The sequence below is a fragment of the Pan troglodytes genome, chromosome 7 (assembly GCF_028858775.2).
Source record: "Pan troglodytes isolate AG18354 chromosome 7, NHGRI_mPanTro3-v2.0_pri, whole genome shotgun sequence".
In the NCBI taxonomy this organism is placed as follows: domain Eukaryota; kingdom Metazoa; phylum Chordata; class Mammalia; order Primates; family Hominidae; genus Pan; species Pan troglodytes.
The window spans coordinates 102,269,852-102,289,576 of record NC_072405.2 but is presented as its reverse complement, the minus strand read 5'-3'; the positions used below and the strand labels follow the sequence as shown (position 1 = coordinate 102,289,576).

The 19,725-nt window shown below is 36.4% G+C and overlaps 1 protein-coding gene across 8 annotated transcripts in view; it reads left to right on the top strand.

Moving 5' to 3' along the window:
* The window catches only part of RUNX1T1 (RUNX1 partner transcriptional co-repressor 1), a 143,013-nt gene that overhangs the window by 32,199 nt on the left and 91,089 nt on the right, over positions 1 to 19,725 (top strand). Inside the window, exon 1 of one of the 8 annotated variants that reach the window (XM_054656873.1) lies at positions 8,096 to 8,259. The exons of the other annotated variants lie outside the window; for them this stretch is intronic. Coding sequence (XP_054512848.1) covers positions 8,253 to 8,259 — 7 coding nt within the window. The 5' untranslated portion in view covers positions 8,096 to 8,252. Of the gene's footprint in view, positions 1 to 8,095; positions 8,260 to 19,725 lie in introns of those variants that run through there. 8 annotated transcript variants of the gene reach the window in all.

The window sequence follows — 19,725 nt, the reverse complement described above, 5'->3', positions numbered from 1 at the left end:
TATGTGCCTCCCATTAATGTTAATAGGAGTTATGGGCATGTAAAGAGAGCAGTATATACCTTTGCCTAGTGCATAAGCACAGCTCCAAGGAATTGATTCTGTCCTTTGCAAAGAATAAAGAGATTGGGCTTTGCAGGGAAGATTTTGGTGGGAATTATTTTAAAAACTTGTTTTTCATATCACATTTATGGAAGTAATGTCAATATTTTATATATTTGTTTACCACTCCAGTAAAACATATATAATAATTTAAATAATTGCATTAGCCTGGTGCGCCTTGTGATGGAGCTGGCATCATCGTGATCTATTATGCACAGCGTAAGTAGCTCTGCCATAAGTGTTATGTGTATCCTCAGGCATGTGTGTGTTTATTTATGTATCAGCCTGCTGCATTTCTTTTAGAGTATTTCTCTTTTCAACATCAGTATAAATATGAAAAAAGAAAACATATAAATATATTTTAAGCCACAGCCAATATTCCTAACTAGTGTTCTCCTCCACCAACAAACTCTTGGCAGGTTTCTTTCAAGCTCCAACTTTTTTGTAGTTCTGTCCACGTGGAGTCTTCTTAAATGCAGGTAACAATAGTAACATTAGGACCATGTGTAGCTTTAAGCTTCGGCAGCAGAGAGTGTATAATGTGAGAAAAATGTGGAAGACTGAAAACTGAATGGGGAGAATTGTGGTTTGCAGGTGGTGTCAGAAATGAAAGAATTTGGGTTTGGAGACTTGCACTGAGGGTGCTCAGTAAGTGTGGACTGAAATGCAAGAAAAAAAATCTGTGAGAGAAGAGAATCGGAGGCAATGAATTACTCTGGAAAGTGAAGGGAAAACATATAAGTAATTGTGGACTTGTGTCAATTTACTAATAGGAATGAAAAAAGGACATTTAGGTATAATGGGTAAAAAAGGTACAATAATCCATAATTTTAATAAGATTATGGTATATGCAGTTAAGGAGAATTTTAATAAATGAAAGTAAGAGTAGAAATTTCCATATAGAATAAGGGAATTGCATTGAGATTTATAGGCTTTAACCATTCTTGAGTGTATTTCAACATATACAGCATTAAATTCTCTTTTGCCTGGTAAAACCCTGTAGGGTCACTGTAAAACATTAATTTAAAAATTTACATTGATATAAAAGCAAATATACTATGCTGGGTATTATTTGAACAAATAGAGCAGTTTTGGAGTGAACATTTGTAATAGAATTCATTGTAACTAAAATTCATTTTTGAGTAACTTTTAATTGTTTATAAATGTGGCAGATTAGTATGTGTGCATAGATTTTGATAATTTGCAATGTGGAGAGATACAAGTGGAGAATTTATTAGAGATGAAAGTCCTGTGAAAGAAAATATGATGAAAAAAATTCTGGGATTTGTTTTTTTTTATTGCTGTGTATTTGCTCCACCTGGTGGATTTTGTTGAAAGTGTTTTAATCCTTGTTAATGAAAAGAACACTCTTTAGACAATTTCTCTGAACTATAGGGAAATCTTTTGTTTTATTTTTGTTGCTGTGTAGAATAGTTTAATTCCTATCTAGGTCAAAACATTTATGTGTCATTTGTTCAGTTCTTTCAATGCATTGAAAGTAACTTTTTTTTTTTCAAAATATAATACATGCTCATTTTAGAAGATTTGGGAAATACAGAAAAATAAAAAAATAGGGAATAAATATTGTATATAATTTCACCACCCACAATTGCATTATTTTTAAGAATAGACATTATCAGAAGAGAACCAGTTTGCATTTGAATTTATTTAAAGATATCTGGAATGTTAAATATTATGCCAAAGTATGATGATGATGATTATTACTATAATTATTTTTGGACAAATACTATCCTTAGAATTCCCAGGCTCCAAAATAATGAATATAATCAAGTTCATCAAGAATTGCTTTTATTAAGCTGCATGTCTACAGAAGGCAAAGGTAGTGAGATTAAAGGTATCTCATGTATTCATAGGGTTGTTCATAGCGGTGGTAAGATCTGTTGTTTGCTGGGCTTACACAGATTGCTTTCTCTGGAAATCTTAAGGATTCAGTTGTGCTTTGATCATCTTATTGTTTTCCTTAGGTTATTCTTTTTTTCTCCTGCAGTCTCTCACAGCTCTGTAACAGAAGGTGAAGTTTTGAAAACAGTGTCTCCATATGCAAGGGATTTGGAGACCTTTTTATTGTCTTTAAAATTGTCATTCATAGTCCTCATTAGCATTTATTGTTGCAAGCGTACAAGCAGAAAATGTGAAATTGGTATGTCATGAATAGCCCCACAGAGCTCTCGAGCCCTCCGATTTTGCCTGCAGTGTGGTGTGGGCTGGGCTTTGAGGGAAAGCTGTCCAGATGGCTGCCTGCACAGAGCAGAGCTGCAGGTTTTTGTCTCTGTTGCTGAGAGGAGGGAAAGTTCATTGGAGCATACGCCATCACCCTTGCGTTTTAACAAAACTAACTCGCCATTAGTCAAGATGAGGAGGTGGTGACATTGAAACAAAGGTTTTCTATATAGTGTTACAGTCCTTGTCAAATGAATGAGATGGGTAGTTAGGATGTCTTCCATGTTACCTGAGTGATTTTTGTAGCTGTACAAAATATGAGAAAACTGTAAATGGTAACTTATTTGCAGATTTACATTGCAAATGTATAGTTTTTAGGAATTGTTTTATGGGAAATGCTTTTACTTGAAAAAAAACAACAGTTAACATAGCTAGTGTTTAGCTTGTGGATTAATAAGGAAGTGTTTTACTTAAAAAATTTTAATATAATTTAACCCCTTGCTAGTGCCTATGTAGGAATCTACCTTTAACTGTATTATTATAGTATGTTTAAAATTTGTGTTTAAATAGCATAAAATTTAATCAGTGCAAGTGTTAAAAGCTGTTATAGCATTTCAAAAAATTTTAAAATATTAGACATTGAAAATAAGTTGGTGGAAATGAACTACAATATATTGTCATATTTTAAAGGCATTGGCACTATCAGAAACAATTTGTAATAATTACAGATATAGATTTTGTTTACTTTCAGTGTGATATTTTGTCTTAAACAGACTTCATTTTTGTACACATACACATAAATGCACACACAACTTAAATGTACTAATACACATCTTTTTATTCATGTATAAGAGGACATTGTACTTCAACCAGAGTTAAAAGTCAAATATATTGCTTGAAAAACTGTCAGAATGATATCACTAATATTTTATTCTGTAGACATTGAAGATGGAAAAAAGAATATCATAGAGACTATTTGGTTTATCAGTTTAGGAAGTCATTATTTAAAATATTTTAACATTGGAATCTTCAAAGTACAGTCGTAGAGTCCATTATTAACTTACTTTAACTGATGGAGATGCAAAAATCAAAGTGACCTGAGACCATGAGTTTTCCATAAGTCATAGGTGAAGGCTAGGGGTTGTGACTTCTAGCTCTCAGCCTGCCACTTGCCCTGGTGGATGAGGATTTCTAAACAGACCTACAGCATGTCCTCCATGGGCCACTGTGTTCTATAGTGCATTGTCTGACTAGTTGCATGTGATTGAGGCAGTAAAGCTTTTCTGCGTCTGTAATGTCTGTATAATCACCTATTAAGATAGGTTTCCTCTATCCAGCATGTTTTCTTTTACTTGACTCCATCTCATTGCTAGCACTTAGGCTCTCTTGGACAGCCCTAAATAACCCTTTAACCTCATGATGTTTATACACCCTTCAAATTCTTAAGATGGCAATAATGTCTCCTGTTCTTTTGTCATCTAAGCAAAGTTCTTGTGAGTTCTGTGGGCTGGCTGAAAGTTGAGGAGGTGCAAATGCTTGCCAATCATTTCCCCCAAAGGAAATATTTGAGGGAATAGCGTAAATGTGTTTAGTTGTTTACAATAGACATTTATGTAAGGGAGCTAAAATGACAGATAACCTCTTAACCTTGATGGAATACTTCAATGAACTTTTTCACTTAGTTTTTTCTTCCCCCCTCTATCCCACTTATTTCTTGTGGTTAGCTGTATCTTACATTGTAGCCTAACTAAAACATAAACCATTTGTGTTTTTTTGCAGACAAAGTATAATTGGATTTATCTTTGTCAGGGGACAATCTATTATGGCTTTTATTTAATACAGTTTCAGATGGCTTTCAGTGGCAGAAACAAATTAATGTACATTTTTATTAGGTGTTGTATCTATTTAATTGACTGTCAAAGTGATGAGAAGTTAGGAAATCATCCAAAAGAGAGGTCCATCTCCCTTAGCCCAACAACTCACACATTAGGTAGGTTTGCCTTGTCAGTGGGATGCCTTTAGAAAACACTAATAGCTTCCAGCTGGGTGGAAAATCAAAACCTTTGGGGTCTGACAAAACTAGCAGATTTGAATTTGAAAGCAGAGCTAATGCCTCCATTTTATTTTTTACCACTCGCCCATAAAACATTATTTTCCAATATGTCAGCCTCATTTGGTGGCCAGTGGTCTGAAATTGAAAGTGGGACAAGCAAGCGGAGAAATCTGGACATTAGTGAGTCTGCCCTTTCAAGCTGGTGTGCCACTTTGTGGAAGGGTCTCCTCTAAGAGCAGGGGGGTCTTAATGACCATTCATCAATGCTCGTTGGGTGATCATTGAGTGCCTTCTCATTCAGTTTATCAAGTCTTGCACATAAAAAGTCAGAATAAGCCTTATTCAGCTTTGTTAAAGCCAACTAGGAGTAAAATGCTCCATTTGAACCCATTTTGCCCTTGTTTTTTCACTTTGTTAATGCAGCCCTGCTTAAATGAGTGCCTTTATTGGGTCGGTTAGAATATCTGAAACTATTAATTCTCTTGTATTGAATAGTTGGTGGCAGGCCAGAGCAGATGGGGTAGGAAAGTATTTGGTTGGGTGTATTGCTTTCAATTAGGATCAATGAGGTTTCAGCTCCTTTGAATTAACTCACTTAATACCCACTGTGTGAAGTCACAGTGTATCACAACAGCCTGCTAGAAGCCAAGAGGAAAGTTGAGAAGACCTGTGGAAAGGCTTTAACTCAAATTCTCCCTTCACCAATGTAGAGAGCTTTCCTGAACTGCAGACCATGTCAGTAGACTGCTAGTCCCTGTTGCTAAGTCAGGTTTGAACAGAGGAAAAATTTGTATTTCATGAAAGTTTTGTGGTGGACATAAGTGAAAAATACCTTGGAATCATACAATACCATAATGCCTTTCTAATGAATGATCTAAAGTTGTCAGAAAACAACTTATGTATTTGCTTTTGTGGGAGCCCAGCATTTTGTTGTTGACTAAACTTACTGGTTTGGAAAGTGTTGATTTAGATGACTTTCTCTAAAAAACTGCCTTAAAAATGGACTGTGTTCTTAATTCAGTGACATACATTAACTGATGAGGTTCTCCTGAGGAAGTACTTAATTGGTGAGTAATGTATTCTTTGTTATTGGGATGTATTTTAGTTTTATAAAATATGTTTCCTTATGTGACAGTGTTTTGTACTGGAGAAAACTTTTGCAATATATATTGTTTTTCTCCATTCACTTGCATAAATGCATTCATCATGTTATTGATTGTCTATTTTTATTATACAATTTGGATGTTAGAGATCTTGGCTCCATATCCTCCTTTTATTTATTTATTTATTTTTTTTTATGAACGAAAAGTTATTCTGTCTGAGTAACTATGTAGAACTACGTATCCAGGTTTCCCTATTCAGGGAGAACTGCCAAATGGGGTTCTGCTTTTCTTGCCTCCATGGATTAAAGAATAAGAGGAGGAAACTGGTTTCTTGAGAAAATGCTGAACTAGTCTCAGATGCACACACATTCAGCTAGGCCCCTCTGCAATCAGACTTCTAGGTGAGAATCTCCAGGGATCCAGGTTTTGTTGATGTGGATCAATTTAAAGTGGCAATTACTGTAGTCAGATAACAGCTTAAAAAGCCTTTTTACACATAGAAAAGATACATAATCACACAGCATATGGAAGTTCAATTGTCTGAGCTGCGGTTTAGGGACTTGCAGTGTACCGATATTAAGACCCCATTTTAAAGCCGGATATCATCCAGTTTTCTCAAAAGTGTATTGCATTTTGTCATATGATTTTCTATTTTAGAAGTGATTCACCATGCATATTGATGAAAGGTTGGGTTTCCCACTGTGAAAATGTTTTCTTTCTAACATAAGTATAATACTAAAAAAAAAAATCAGTGGCATGTAGCATTAAGTGGCTTTTCAAAAATACTCTCTTTAAAAATGAAAGTCTACTAATTTAGGATGCTGGATTCCATAAAGGCCCTTATAGCAGGACTTAATTGATTATCACACTCATGCCTGCTATAAAGCTTTCTATCATAAGAATGTTTGAGCTTGGTGCTTAACTGTACTGAAATCCATTACAGAGAACCTCATTACAAGTGACATCTAACTAAGATGAACAAAAAGATTGGCCTCATAAATAGGGTGCAGTATACTATTAGTGACAGAACAGAGTAATCATTATGAATTGTAGTCTTTTTACAAGTTGTCTCTGACAATGATGGATTTTTGAGGGGTTCGCTGGATAAAGCAGCCCTTCTTGGGTACAGTATTTAGGGGCTGTAGAAGTTCTTATTGATTGACACTGTTTATCAAGAGAATATATTTTTAGTTTGTGCGGAGAGTGTGTGTGGGTATGCTTTGAAACAGGTTGTGTGCACTCTTGGGAAGAGGTGTAGGAAGATTGAGTAGGTAGAAGTCAGAGTTATTGCCTCTGTTTTCAGAAATTTTTGGAGATAGCAAGTAGTGTGGAAATCCATCTGACAAGGGCTAAAAGCATATGGAAAGCGTAGAGTAAGTAAAGGACATGTTGAGGACTGAAGGCATAGCAAGAGTTAACGGGAATGCTCCTGTCTATCATGTTCATTCAGCTTGCAGGCTGATCAGAGGACCCTGAGTGGAATTGTTTCTGTGTTGATAGTGGATTGTGCATACGATGGAAAGGTAAAGCCTGAGGCAGCTACCTCATCATGTGCCCTGTTGTTGAAACAAACACAGACCTAGGAAAGATTTGCAAGTGTAAAACTGAGAAAGAGTTTTAGGAGAGAACAGTATTTTCCTTCTGCCTGGCATTGTTATGTGTTTAGAAAAGGCATGCAAGGCAGGCAGGCGTGTGTTTCTCCTATGAGGCAGGGATGTTTTACAAAGGACTAAAGAGGGACTGCTGAGAAGAAAATAGCCAGCTTTAGATAAAGCACTATAACAAAGGCTTCTAGTTTTATATATCATGGTGTCCATTAAAGCTTAATAGGGAAGAGTCCATTGAACCTGGCTGGGTATGTGTTATTCATGGGAAGGATAAACATTTAGGGGTGTACAAAAAAATCAGGAATCAGGAGGACATGATTGTTCAGCTTTTGAAAAGGCTTTACAATGAAGATTTTGTTTTTATCTCCCATGGATCTCTATGCAAGGTAGAGGAAAGTAAGCTGAAAATGTTTGGAGCATATCAACCCAGGGATCCCAGGGGGTTAAAAGCACTCGAGTAAAATAAAAGTGGTCGGCTCAGCTTCTAAAAAGTGTTCTATTTTACACATACTACTGAGAAGCTGACAAAAGGAATGATTCTGATACTTTGTGCAGGATGATAAACTGGCACAATATACAAAGTCTTATAAAAATGTTTGTAGGCTGTTTGGGATTTCCAGTTGAATAAACAGGCTTTGAGTTCTGTACCTTTTTTTTTTTAATACAGTTCCCAATTATGGCTATGAAAATGAGAAGATGAAGGGAAGCCTTTTATTGTGAGGGGTGGTAGGGGGCCAGGTCTACATTTCTATCTTTTGGCAAAATAAGGGTTAACCTTGAACGGGATGGGGGTGGTGGCGAATAAATTATTCGGCATTTAGCTTATCATTCTGAATTTCACTTTTTGCTTTTTGGTGCTCTGAAACTTGCAGAGAGAGGTGGAGTGCTAAGGGGAGGGTAGGGGTTGTGATACTTTGCACACACATCCCTGTCATTGTTCTGCCTAAAGAGACAGGGCTGGGTTCAAGGCCACATGTGCTCCTGTCATCCTCCACATTTCTGCTCCAAGTGCAATCCGGAGTGTCAGCTCTCCATCTGTCTCTGCCTGGCAGGCGCACGCGCCCAGCACCCTGCCTCCGGCGATGCCGCCCCAGCCCCTCTGATGGCCCTCCTCTCTGCTGCCACTCATTCCAGAACAGGAGGCATGAGCCCGGAACGCGCTTGCTTTTAGGAGACAGCCACTTTCTGTGTGGTACGCTGGATTCAAGGATGCCTGGTGAGTTAGCCCTGTTCTGTGTTCTCTCTGTTTTTCCAATGAAGAAAGCTTACTTTCTATTATGCATGGAAAATACCTTCTGCCCCACAGTGTGTTGTATCTGATGTGGGCAGGAAGAGGCTGGGGGTGACAGAGGTGTGATTGGAAGGTAGCATAAAGAGAACCACAAAGATCTTGATACATGGAGGGGTACAGGGTGTGGAGTCCTTGCTTTTAAAATTTGGGAGATGTATTTTAAAGGTTGAGGGGGTCGTACAGCCACGGATGTTTGTCGGAGTAATTTACTTGAGGGTTTTAGCTCAAGTAAGAAGTATTGTTTCTGTTCAGAATTTTGTGACTATCATCTGTACTTGGTGTCCTGGAAATTTCATCTGTGGAGAGAGTTTTCAGATTATGGCGGAATCCTGGAATAAGATCTCTTTAAAAAGCTGTTTATGTCAGAGAAAGTGAAGGAAGCTTTGGAACTACAAGGAATTTCAGTCGTGTCCTAAATCACAGCCCTTAGATGTCATCAGACAAATAATTGAAATCAGTTAATTAAAATAAAAAGCCTGCTGAATTAGTGAAGCTCTTGTCCTGGAAATTTAGTGCATGTCAGTTTCCTCTGAAAAATATTATCTTTGGAGCCTGGAGTGTTTCTGTGATCGTTGCCAGTGAAGGCTCTGCTTGTGGAGAAGGCTGGCCGGGGAAAGGGTTGTTTCGGCTGTTCTCAAGAACTGTCTAAATTGCCCTGTGCCTAATTTGGAGCTTCCTATCTTCAGATAAAAAAGACAGGGCAGATAGAGATCCTCCAGCTGGCCGATTTATGTGGATTATTTGGGTAGGACAGGCAGAAGAGGCTGTGCTTGGTCACAGAGTTTGTACACCTCACAGATGGTGTTTTGAAACATTATCTGCCAGTTTTCTGCAACCACAGTTGTGTGTAGGTATTGCCAGTTGTTTGAAGAATGTTTTTCCCTTTAGGATGTGTCTCGTCCATCCTAATCATTATTGATATATATGCAGAAAGGATGCATTTGTGGCAGAATTGCACTTTTTCATTAGTAGACTAGGAATGTATGTAGCTGAATTATGGGGAAAATCAATTTACAAAAAGACAATGACTGAGGTCTTTGAAAGGTCATTTTAACTCTTTAAGCTTTCATCTTGATTTATATGCACCATGCAACTAAAGATGTAATGTGCCCTGGGTATATAATACAGAATCAGTGTGAAAGTGCCTGTGTTTTTTATTTCACCAGAATATTGAGCACATTTATCTGATTTTTATGTCATAATTCAGATCTTTTTTATGCTGTTAATAAACATGTTAAATGATCTGATTTATCAGCATTTTGAAGTCTATATGTTAATTTTGTAAAACAAAACCCCATAATAAACCGAAGCCATTTGTGAATTATAATAGGTGAACGAGATTAGTTAGGACCCTTGCTACTTCTAGCTAATTGCATCATTTTAAACTAAGCTTCAAAGCACCCTTATTTAAAAAGGATTGAACTATATTTAGGGATTTAGAGTCATTGATAAGTTTGTTTTAGTGTTGTTGTTAATACATCTGGTTCTACAGCAATAGCCTGAAGTGTGGGCACTGCTTCTCTCTCTCTCTCTCTCTCTCTCTCTCTCTCTCTCGCTTGCTCTCATCAACTGTGTTAGAAAACCTTGTACTTGGATACATAGAGTATATTAACAGCTGTGACTATGAGCATGTGCCAGAATGGCGATACTTGAGCAGATTTGACACTTGGCTATTTTTGACACCCATCTGTAGTTTTTAAATTCTACTATTGGATGGACTACCTCTAAATATGTTTTTAGCTTATTTTAGTCCATATATATAGGTCCATTTTAATGGATGATTTTAGCCATCTTGGACAGGTTTTATATTTTTAAGTAAGACATTATGTGTAGAAGATTAAAAGGTTGTGTTCTATGCACTCTGATATCATCTACTGCTTAAATGACTATATATCAACATACACATACACACACACACACACATATATATATATATTTGGTAGTTCAAGTATCAGAACTAATTCCTGGTTGTCTCAGACATGATGTAACAATTGCCATATCTAGGGCCTTTTTTTATAAAATTGAGGATCCCTGGAAACAGATGTGCACAAACTGATCTTATTCAGACATCCCAATCTTTGGGGGTGGGTAAGTAAAAAAGTCTTAGTTTAAGGGGTTCTAGAACTATTTCGGTTTTAAAAAACATGTTTTTAAAGATGTTGCTAGCATATTGTTTCAAAATGAACTATATAAGTCAAAAGAGGCTAAGGATGCTTTAAAGAAATAGATTATTTCAAAATTGTTTAACTCATTTTAAAGAAATATCATTTTACTACCTGTCACTTTTGTAACAACTAGATCCTTGTGTTTAAGAAAAGGAAAATGTTTTCTTATGAGAAGGCTGGGAGACCTTGGGCATTATATTGTTTCAGGAGGCAGTGACTCCAAGCTTTCTGAAACACTTATATTTTTATGAATCTTTGTATAATATTATCAAAGAACATATGTTGACCTACAAAATGCTTTCAGGACTATTTCCTTAAAAGGACAATAAGTGAGCACAGTCCCTGTAGCCCAGAAATAGTGCTTTTTCTTTTAGAAGATGGCTAGTATTAGGTCAGACCACCCTTTCTCAATGGTCCTGCTCTCCAGATGTGCCTGGAACTTTTTTTTAAGTTCAAGTTTCCAAAAGAGAGAGAAAAAAAGGTTTGTTTTCAAAATCTGGTTTTACTTAAGACATCTCCATCCTGGAGTGCATTTCATAAATTGCCCACATATTTTCCTTAGCAGAGAACTTAACTGGCTGTAATTTTTAACACATGGCCACATCATGTGATATTTTCAAAACACTTACACATAGCTTTAAGAAGGTCCCTGCAGAAATGATCCATCCTCTCACAGCCGGCCCATTTTTTAACAGCATATCTGCATTTTCCATTTAGTAGAGCTATATATTATTAGCTTACATTTTTGGGTAGTAAAACAGTGCATTGCTGATTGTAAAACATGGACTTTATTATCTGCTGAAAATTGATTTGGCATTTATAGCCACTGTGTACTAGACTATTTTTCTGTTTTTAACATCAATGCTTGCAAGCGATGATTTGTGTAAAAAAACAGAAATGAAATTGCCATGGACAGACAACTGTTAGTATCCCTAGTAACTGAACATTTGGATAATGCAGTTGGATATTTTTTTTAATAGATGCATCTAAATGCTATTATGCAAGAATAAAAACACTCACAGCAGTCCATTCACTGACACTCTATTTTACTTTGCAAGTTGGTTTGCCATTATATTAGGCTCTTTGCTGTATCAAACAACCCTTGTGCCAACTATAGAAGAAAACTATGTAAGTTGTAAATACCCAATTATAAATGTAGATTATGCAGCATTACTTTTTTGTAGCAGACATGTAGGCAATCCAGCTTCCCTTCAAACCCTGAAACCCTCTCCCTTCTCTTTACATTCTTTTCTGTTAATATTTCAGAGTACTTGGCCTTTTAGTTCTGTGTATGTAAAATGATATTTGGAAACTTTCACAGGCCATCTTCCTGTGCAGTTAATGGTCTATTGAAAATGATAATTGTTTAATCTTTTTCTTGAAGGGGGTGATAGTTATGACATCTTAAGCTTTCATAAGACAACTACTTGTTTATTTTTATTTCTTAAAGTAAACATTTGCTTAGTAGACATTATATAGCCTAGAAATGTTTATTAACTATCTTATCACTACACTGTTAATGGATGTTTGCAAAGAAGATGCTGTAATTATAATTTTCTGAAAAGCCTTCTGAGCCATCAGGGGAACAGATATATATATTTTAGAGCTTGAAGGTTTATCTTGCGAGCACCTTCAGTTTACAGATGTTGAAACTGAGGCTCCTAGAGATTAAGGGACTTGTTCAGGTAGTTTATGAAAGTAAGAAGATCTTTTGAGGACATTTTCTTAACTGTGCTGTTTGTAAATCTCAAATGTACATTAAATCATGTTAGCATATTAGTGTCAGTCTTACTTTGTTGTCTTTTATCTTCAGTCCTGGATCGCTCTCATCGTATGCTTTCTCCCCTCCCACTCTAGGATTGCAGAGCTACCTGGGAGAAAATTCTGTGACAATAATCACTTGGCCTATGGCAAAAGTGTGCCTATTAAATTTATTTTATAGTTGTTTGGGAATTAGGGAACCTATATATAGTTAATTAAGAGAGTATTAAGCAGAACCAAAAATGTAAGGCTACGACAACAGAAAGTTACTGTAATGAGGAAATTTGGGTAGTAGACATTTGTAGGTTGCTCAAAATGTGCCAGATACCAGATAACCATGATTCAGTCCCTCCATGCCCTCCAAAAGTTTGGAGTTCTGGTGTTCCCAGCAGAGAAGTAAACAGGGCCTGAACATAGTAGATCATGCAGGAGCCCAGAGGGTAGGTACCCACCTGGATTAGGAGTCAGGGACATAGGGGAAGGATGCACAATGGACTACACGAAGGCCTATTGGAATGCCTTGCCTGGCTCCTTCCACTTGCTGCAGATTGGATCTCTGTTCATGTAACTCAGCATTTTTTGGTTTGTTCTTCTTATACTAAGGATAGGGCATTCATTTTGGTTTTTATTAGATTTAATTTCTGTGTGTGGCAGTGGGTGTAGTATTTCTTGAAAGCTATTTCTTTGTGTACAGTTGCAGTTCTTTGATAGCTAACCATATCTAGAGGAATAAATCATTAACTTAAATGACTCATAACTTGAGAACAATAGGATTTCACACCTGACCAAGAAACAGGTTTATCGTGCTGGCTTTCTCAAACAGCTGTTTGCATTAATTAATATTAATGTAAATGTACTTTCTGAGAATGTCTAGCTTAATTATATTTTTCAACCCATAGAGTTCCAATCAAAGGAATCAGAAAATCCTCTTAATCTCAAAGGGAATATATAACTGCTGTCTCGGAACGGAATAAATCTCTGATAGTATACTAACAGCAGCCTTTTATTGAAAGCCTATATATGCCAGGCCGTGGGCTAGGCACTGTATATACTTTCTGATTTTCACTACAGCTTTGCAAATGTTTCTGTTACCATGTGATCTATTTGAAACCTGAAGATCAGATAAATTAAGCAGTTTGCCCAAGGACATAGGTAAAGTTAAATGGTAGAGGTGGGATTCCCTGGACTTTGAATTCTCTTTTTGTTTCCTTATTTTATTTTTGAGAGGGGTTGGGTATGTTGTGGCTTGATGACAGGATCTTTTGTAATGAAGGCTAGATGGAACATTTAAAGGGGAATGTTTGAATCTGAATTATAGTAGCATAGAAGGTAGAGTTCTTTTTGCTGAAAAATAAAAACAGAAAAAGCATTAGCCTTCATCATCAAGAATGATCTTGGATAAAACAGGTTAGCATGCTGGTTATTTCTCTGTGTATTACTATTCCTCTTGAAAGAGAACAATGGAATTAATAGGCATCAGGAGACTTAATGTTATTATTTTGAAAAGCCTAATAGAAATCATAGGGCACATTAAGATACAGGAACAAAAAAGAAATCATAAATTTACTCCCTGACAGAGCTACACAGGTTAACTGAAATATCACCTTTCTTGGCTTTTGGAATGTGGTCATCCTGGCTATCTTTTGTTAATCGGAAGGTCAGATGGATGGTTTTCTGTGTTTTGGATTAGTAGAAAATTAGAAAGCAAATAATATATTCAACACCTTGGCAGACAAAATTGTTAAAAATTGTGTAGCTAAAAAAAAAGCACGTTTTTTGGTGGTGAGACTGGTGGGTATCCATGGCTCTGCCCCCAGGCGCTCCTAGACAAGCAGGCACAGTGTTTCCAGTAGATGACTACATTCTTAAGAAAGCAGATATCTTTTTTTGCCATCCCCCACCTCCTGCAAAGAAAAAAAAAAAGCAGTTGATTTTTAAAATTGTGGGATGCTTTCTCTAGAAGGCTTGATTTTGTTTTCCACATTTCGCTTTTAAAGGCTAAGTGATAAGTGTAGTCTGGCTCACTTTATTAGAGGGATTCTTTTAATTTTATGTGGTTTATTAACATTATACAGAGTACTTGACACTCATGGAAGAAAATAATTTTAAAAGTACCTATGAGAACATGATACTGGGAAGAGTTTAGCTTTAAGAGCTATATAATCAGCTAGGTGAAATGCTTTTTAGGAAGAAGGGATGTAGGAGGGTGTCTTTATCATGTGTTTATGACTTTAACAAGAGTCTTAAAGAGTTTGACAAAGTAAACTGAGCATTTTTCACAATCTGGGATGATTTTGATGGGGGTGCTAACTTTAAAAAAGACAATTGCTGTGCTTTTGAGAGTCTCGTTATTTTACGTTTGAACTTTCCCTCATTTAACTTCACCACCTTCCTCAGGACTTGTTTGCTTTAATGATTCTCAGGTTATTAGGAGGAAAATACATAGTAAAATTTGAGGGTCCTGAGGTAACAATTTATATACTCCTGCATTTGAAATTTAAATATGTCCTAATGAGGATAAGACTGGAAGGAAGAAAGGCTGTGATCCTGACATTTTCCCTGTGAAATGGACATTGTTTCTTAGTTGTTATAGTTGTATCTGAACCTATATACTTAGCAGTTACAGTAACACTTCATTTGAAAGGCCTGTTAACATTTACTTTCTTTCTTTTTGCTTTAGCATTATATTTGTATAGCCTACAGACAAAATACGTAGAGGAAATAAAAACAAATATTTTTGTCTATAGAAAACACTTGTTAAACTTTCTATTCAATATTTATTTTCTTCTAACTTCCTAGAATATTCCAAATACATAGTTGATTTAGAAAATATAGAAAATGATAGAAGTCAGAGGCAAAACCCAACTTTTTAGTTATCCAGGCATTCTTTATATACCAGTGTTTGCTTGCTAAACATAAAGTGGAAGCCAGGCGTGGTGGCACGTGCTTGTAGTCCTAGCCGCTCTGGAGGCTGAGGCAGGAGGATCGCTTGCATCCAGAAGTTCAAGTTTGCAGTGAGCTATGATCGCCCCATGACACTCCAGCCTGAGCAACACAGTGAAACCCTGTCTCAAAAAAAAATTAATAAATTAATACAAACGCAAAGTGCCTCCTAAAGTTGGTAAGCGTAGGCATGACTAGGTTTTCAAAATGTTTTCTATTTTGTACAATTTAGGAATCTTTCTAAAGAACATCTTTAAAAGGAAGAGTTACCTGTTGTTGACATTGTTTAACTACTTACTACATAGAGGAGTGTGTTTCCATTTGGTTTTTTATCTTTATCTATATTTTGATCATATTTTCTGAGTGTAAAACATTTGGTACCATGTCATTGTGAAGTTAATAAACTTTTTCCCAAAACGTCTTGGAGAATTGAATCATTTTGTAGTGTTTCTCAAGAGCAAGATTATCTCTTTAAGCCATAGTTACTTTCATTCACTGTTTAAAATTGTTGTACTTACTAATCACAAGCTGATCAGTTTGTGCTGAGTGTATTTTTTAATTTTTTTAATTTATTTATTTATTTTGAGACGGAGTCTCACTCTGTCGCCCAGGCTGGAGTGCAGTGGCACAATCTTGGCTCACTGCAACCTCCGTCTCCCGGGTTCAAGCAGTTCCCCTGCTTCAGCCTCCCTAGTAGCTGGGGCTAAAGGTAAGCGCCACCACGCCCGGCTAATTTTTGTTGTTGTTGTTGTATTTTAGTAGAGAGGGGGTTTCACCATGTTGGCCAGGATGGTCTCAGTCTCCTGATCTCGTGATCCGCCCACCTCCCAAAGTGCTGGGATTATAGGCATGAGCCGCCGCGCCTGGCCCTGTGCTGAACGTATTTTATCTTTAGCTTTGTGACTTGGGTTTATATTATGAGCAATTAATATATTATATTTTATGAGGCCATCTATCAAAAACACAGAGCATCGAGAATGTCAATGCCTGATTGTGAATCAGTGCTCTTCCATTTACAGTCTGCCAGAGTTTCACTCTCTTTGTCTTAAAAGTAGAAACAGTTATTCTGCCTTGCTAACTTTCACAGGATGGCAATAGTGATTGTAGATATGCTGTGTACCTGTATAAAGAGGTTATTAAACCTCTTTATAGATAGCGATGCTCTCTGGAGTTAAAAAATAGGGGACAGTGTTTAACCCCCCACAAAACAGTGCCAAGTGTTATGCTTGATGCACATTGTCTAGGTTAGATGAGATTTTCTGAGTTTTGCCTATGCTTGATAGGATTTTCTGCCTCGTCTTTATGTCAGCGGTTTACCCCTTCTCTATCAGTGTGCCACCCTTTTACACATCCCAGTTATTTGCAAATGTGGAAACCAGATAACCAAACTTAGAATGGTGATCACATAATAAAACACATGCTTAAGTGAGAGCCTGAAAAGCCTGTCTTTTTTTTTTTTTTTTTTCCAGGTACTAATAAGTGGCACTTTTAATTTGTGGCATCAATTTACATCACTGAGTCTGTCCCCCACTTCTTCCCCACCCCACCCCTACTGATTTTCATGTCTCTTTGTAGGTGGTTTTGCTGGAGAGCTGAATTCTGTATAACCTTTTACTCCACTTCTGTGTTATCCCAAGATACAGCTTCTTTTCTTCACTGTTTAAAATAGACATTTTAAACATCATCAACTCCCCTTGATAAAGCTGCCATTTACGTTTAGATCTTGATTTTCTAGTTCTAATAATTCCATTCCAGGCTACCTGTGAGCCTGGCATAGAGTATGCAATCAGCAAATATTTGCTTAATGAATAAGTGAGTGGATGAGAGGTAGACTGGGACTCACAGAGATTTCAAAAGAAAGAAATAATACACAAAGCATGTTAATTAACAAGGGGAAAAATTAAGAAATGAATCTTATAAAAATTTTCAGTAAGTGGTCTTTACGAATGAGAATTTTCTTTCAGAGTTAAGGAAAATACATATATTTTGTGGCCCACAACTTTATTGGTGGCTAGCTGCATGTTAAAATTCAATGTAATTTATCCTGATTATACTTACTGAAAGTATAATGCAACATACAACACTTAAAACTTTCTGGCATAATTACTAAAATTAGAAACAAAGGGCTTTTGACAGTATGTGTGATATTTTGGAAATGGACTCTCCCTCCACCTGGGCATTTTCATGTAGTTTGGCCATTTTTCATTCTTGTCACCTAGTGGAGGATGGGTATAATGTTTCAGTCTCCCATCAGGCATACTGGGTAAGATTTTAGCAAAGAGAAGTATTAATGAAATATTTTTATCTTTTACATGATAAATTTAGCCAATAGTTTCTTATATCAATAATCCTAGATATAGTAACAATTTGATAGACAGGTAAAATTTATTTTAAAGACTCTAGAGCGATTGCTAGAATAATTCATTCTATATATAATATATATTTTCTTTAAAAATTTGAATGATTTTAATTGCTGCTCTCTTTAAATGTTTCTGCCCTTTTATCATTTTTTCAACATTTGCATTGGATCATTTGAAAGGAATAGGGTAAGACTTTTGAGTTTCAGTATATCTTAAAAGAATAATCTTTGCTAATTCGGCAGATACTTTGTAAGCATTTCTCTTAATTCATGCATTATAAAAATTCTTGGAAGGTCAGTTTAGCTTATCCGTTGAGTTTCCTAATACAAGAATGTTGCCGATTTTCTAAACAGATTAAAGACTCTCACAGGGTCAGTCAAGCACTTTGGAAGCATGGTACAGGATGGTGTAGCCACGTTCTCAACATGGGGTCAAGGGGACCAACAGTGTCTGCCTCACCAGAGAATTTGTTGGAAATACAAATTCTCTGCCCCCTCCCAAGCCTACTGAGTCAGAAACTCTGTGGGTAGACCCAGTAACGTGTGTTTGAACAAGCCCTCAGAGGATTCTTAAGCATATTCAAGTGGAGAACCACTTTTGTAAATTATATTTTTTGTGTCCTTTTATATTCTATAGATAATGCCCCTTTTTGGTCATAAATAAGCCAGGTTAGGTCCTAAAAGTATGGAAATCAATATTGTTCATTTAATCTTATTTTTTCTTTTTATTTTTGTGGACTTGTGTAGAGAAATATGATTTTTTTTAAATGATGTATTTTTAAAAATACTTGAGAGATTACAAATTATGTATTTGCTTAATTATGCCTTGGTTTCTGACAGTGTATTCAGATGCCCACACAGCTAAGTTGACTGAGAATCAAGGGAGGGTGCTTTTCGACTTGAATTCTGGTTTGTTGGTTTGTTCTGATAGTTACTTGTAAACAAATGAGTAGAATATTTAGGTAGACTTCAATTTCACAGTAATATCAGTTAGTCTTGGAAGTTTGGATATACAAAGATTTTCTTTTATTTTTCTCTGTTCAACATAAATAAGCATTCAATGTAATTAAAAAATGTTTCATTGGTAATGCCTTGAGAAGATTTATTTCTGATGTCTCCCGTATCTTCTGTTGTTCTCTTTTGTGCTTGGTAGGCCTTCAGTAAGTGTAGTCTGACACGCTTTGTGGCCTTTGCCTCCTGTGATAAAATAGATTGAAATGATTCCTGGCACCATCTGGTGAAGAGGAGCAGCCCTGGAGGACTGTGCTTTGAGAGAAAGTGACTGAATGCTAAGAAATGTGGAAGTCTAGGGACACAGGCAAAGGATTTTTTTTTTTTTTAAAGAGCATGAACATTAATACATCTTCTTGAGGTTTGATGGGACATGTACTGCCTACTGCCCCATCTGGTGCTTATGATAGCATGGCATATTAGCATGCTGCAAGTTCATAATGTATTCAGAGGGAGGAAACATCCCTTGCATACCAATTGAGGCATCCTCTCTTTCAGAACTGCTTTTGAATTTCAATGATGTTTATATCTTCCAAGCCGCGTCTGAACTGAGCATTTCCGCTCTGAGGAATAACTTGAGAGAGAGAGAGAGAGAGAGTGAGAGAGAGAGAGAGAGTGTGTGTGAGAGAGAGAGAGAGAGCATGTGCAAGAGAGAATGTATGTGTATGTATTCTCTCCATTAATTTATCTTCCTCTCTTTTTTGTGATGAAATTAAGTAGTTTTTAATATTATGTTGGTATATAATTTTTAAATTTTTTTTCTTATTTGAAACCATGTACTACTTTGTTATTTCACGTACGGCACTTAAAACATTTTGCCTTGTGGAATCATTTGTATGGTTGTCCTCCTACAGATTGAACACTTTTCGAGGGTTGGGCTGGTACCTAATTATGTTTGTGTCTCCATGGCACCTAGAGTTCAGTCATCCATTTAACAAATATTTATTTATTGAGCTCACACTATGGGTCTGACACTGTTATAGATGCTGAGGAATCAATAGTGAGCAAGACTGGTGAGTCCCTCCTCTCCAGGCATTTGTATTGGAACTGGGAGGAGACAGACAGTAAACAAAGAAACAGAAAAATGAAAAAGATGATTTCAGATAGGGATAAGTACAATAAAAAAAAAAAAAAGACTGGAGAGTGACTTAC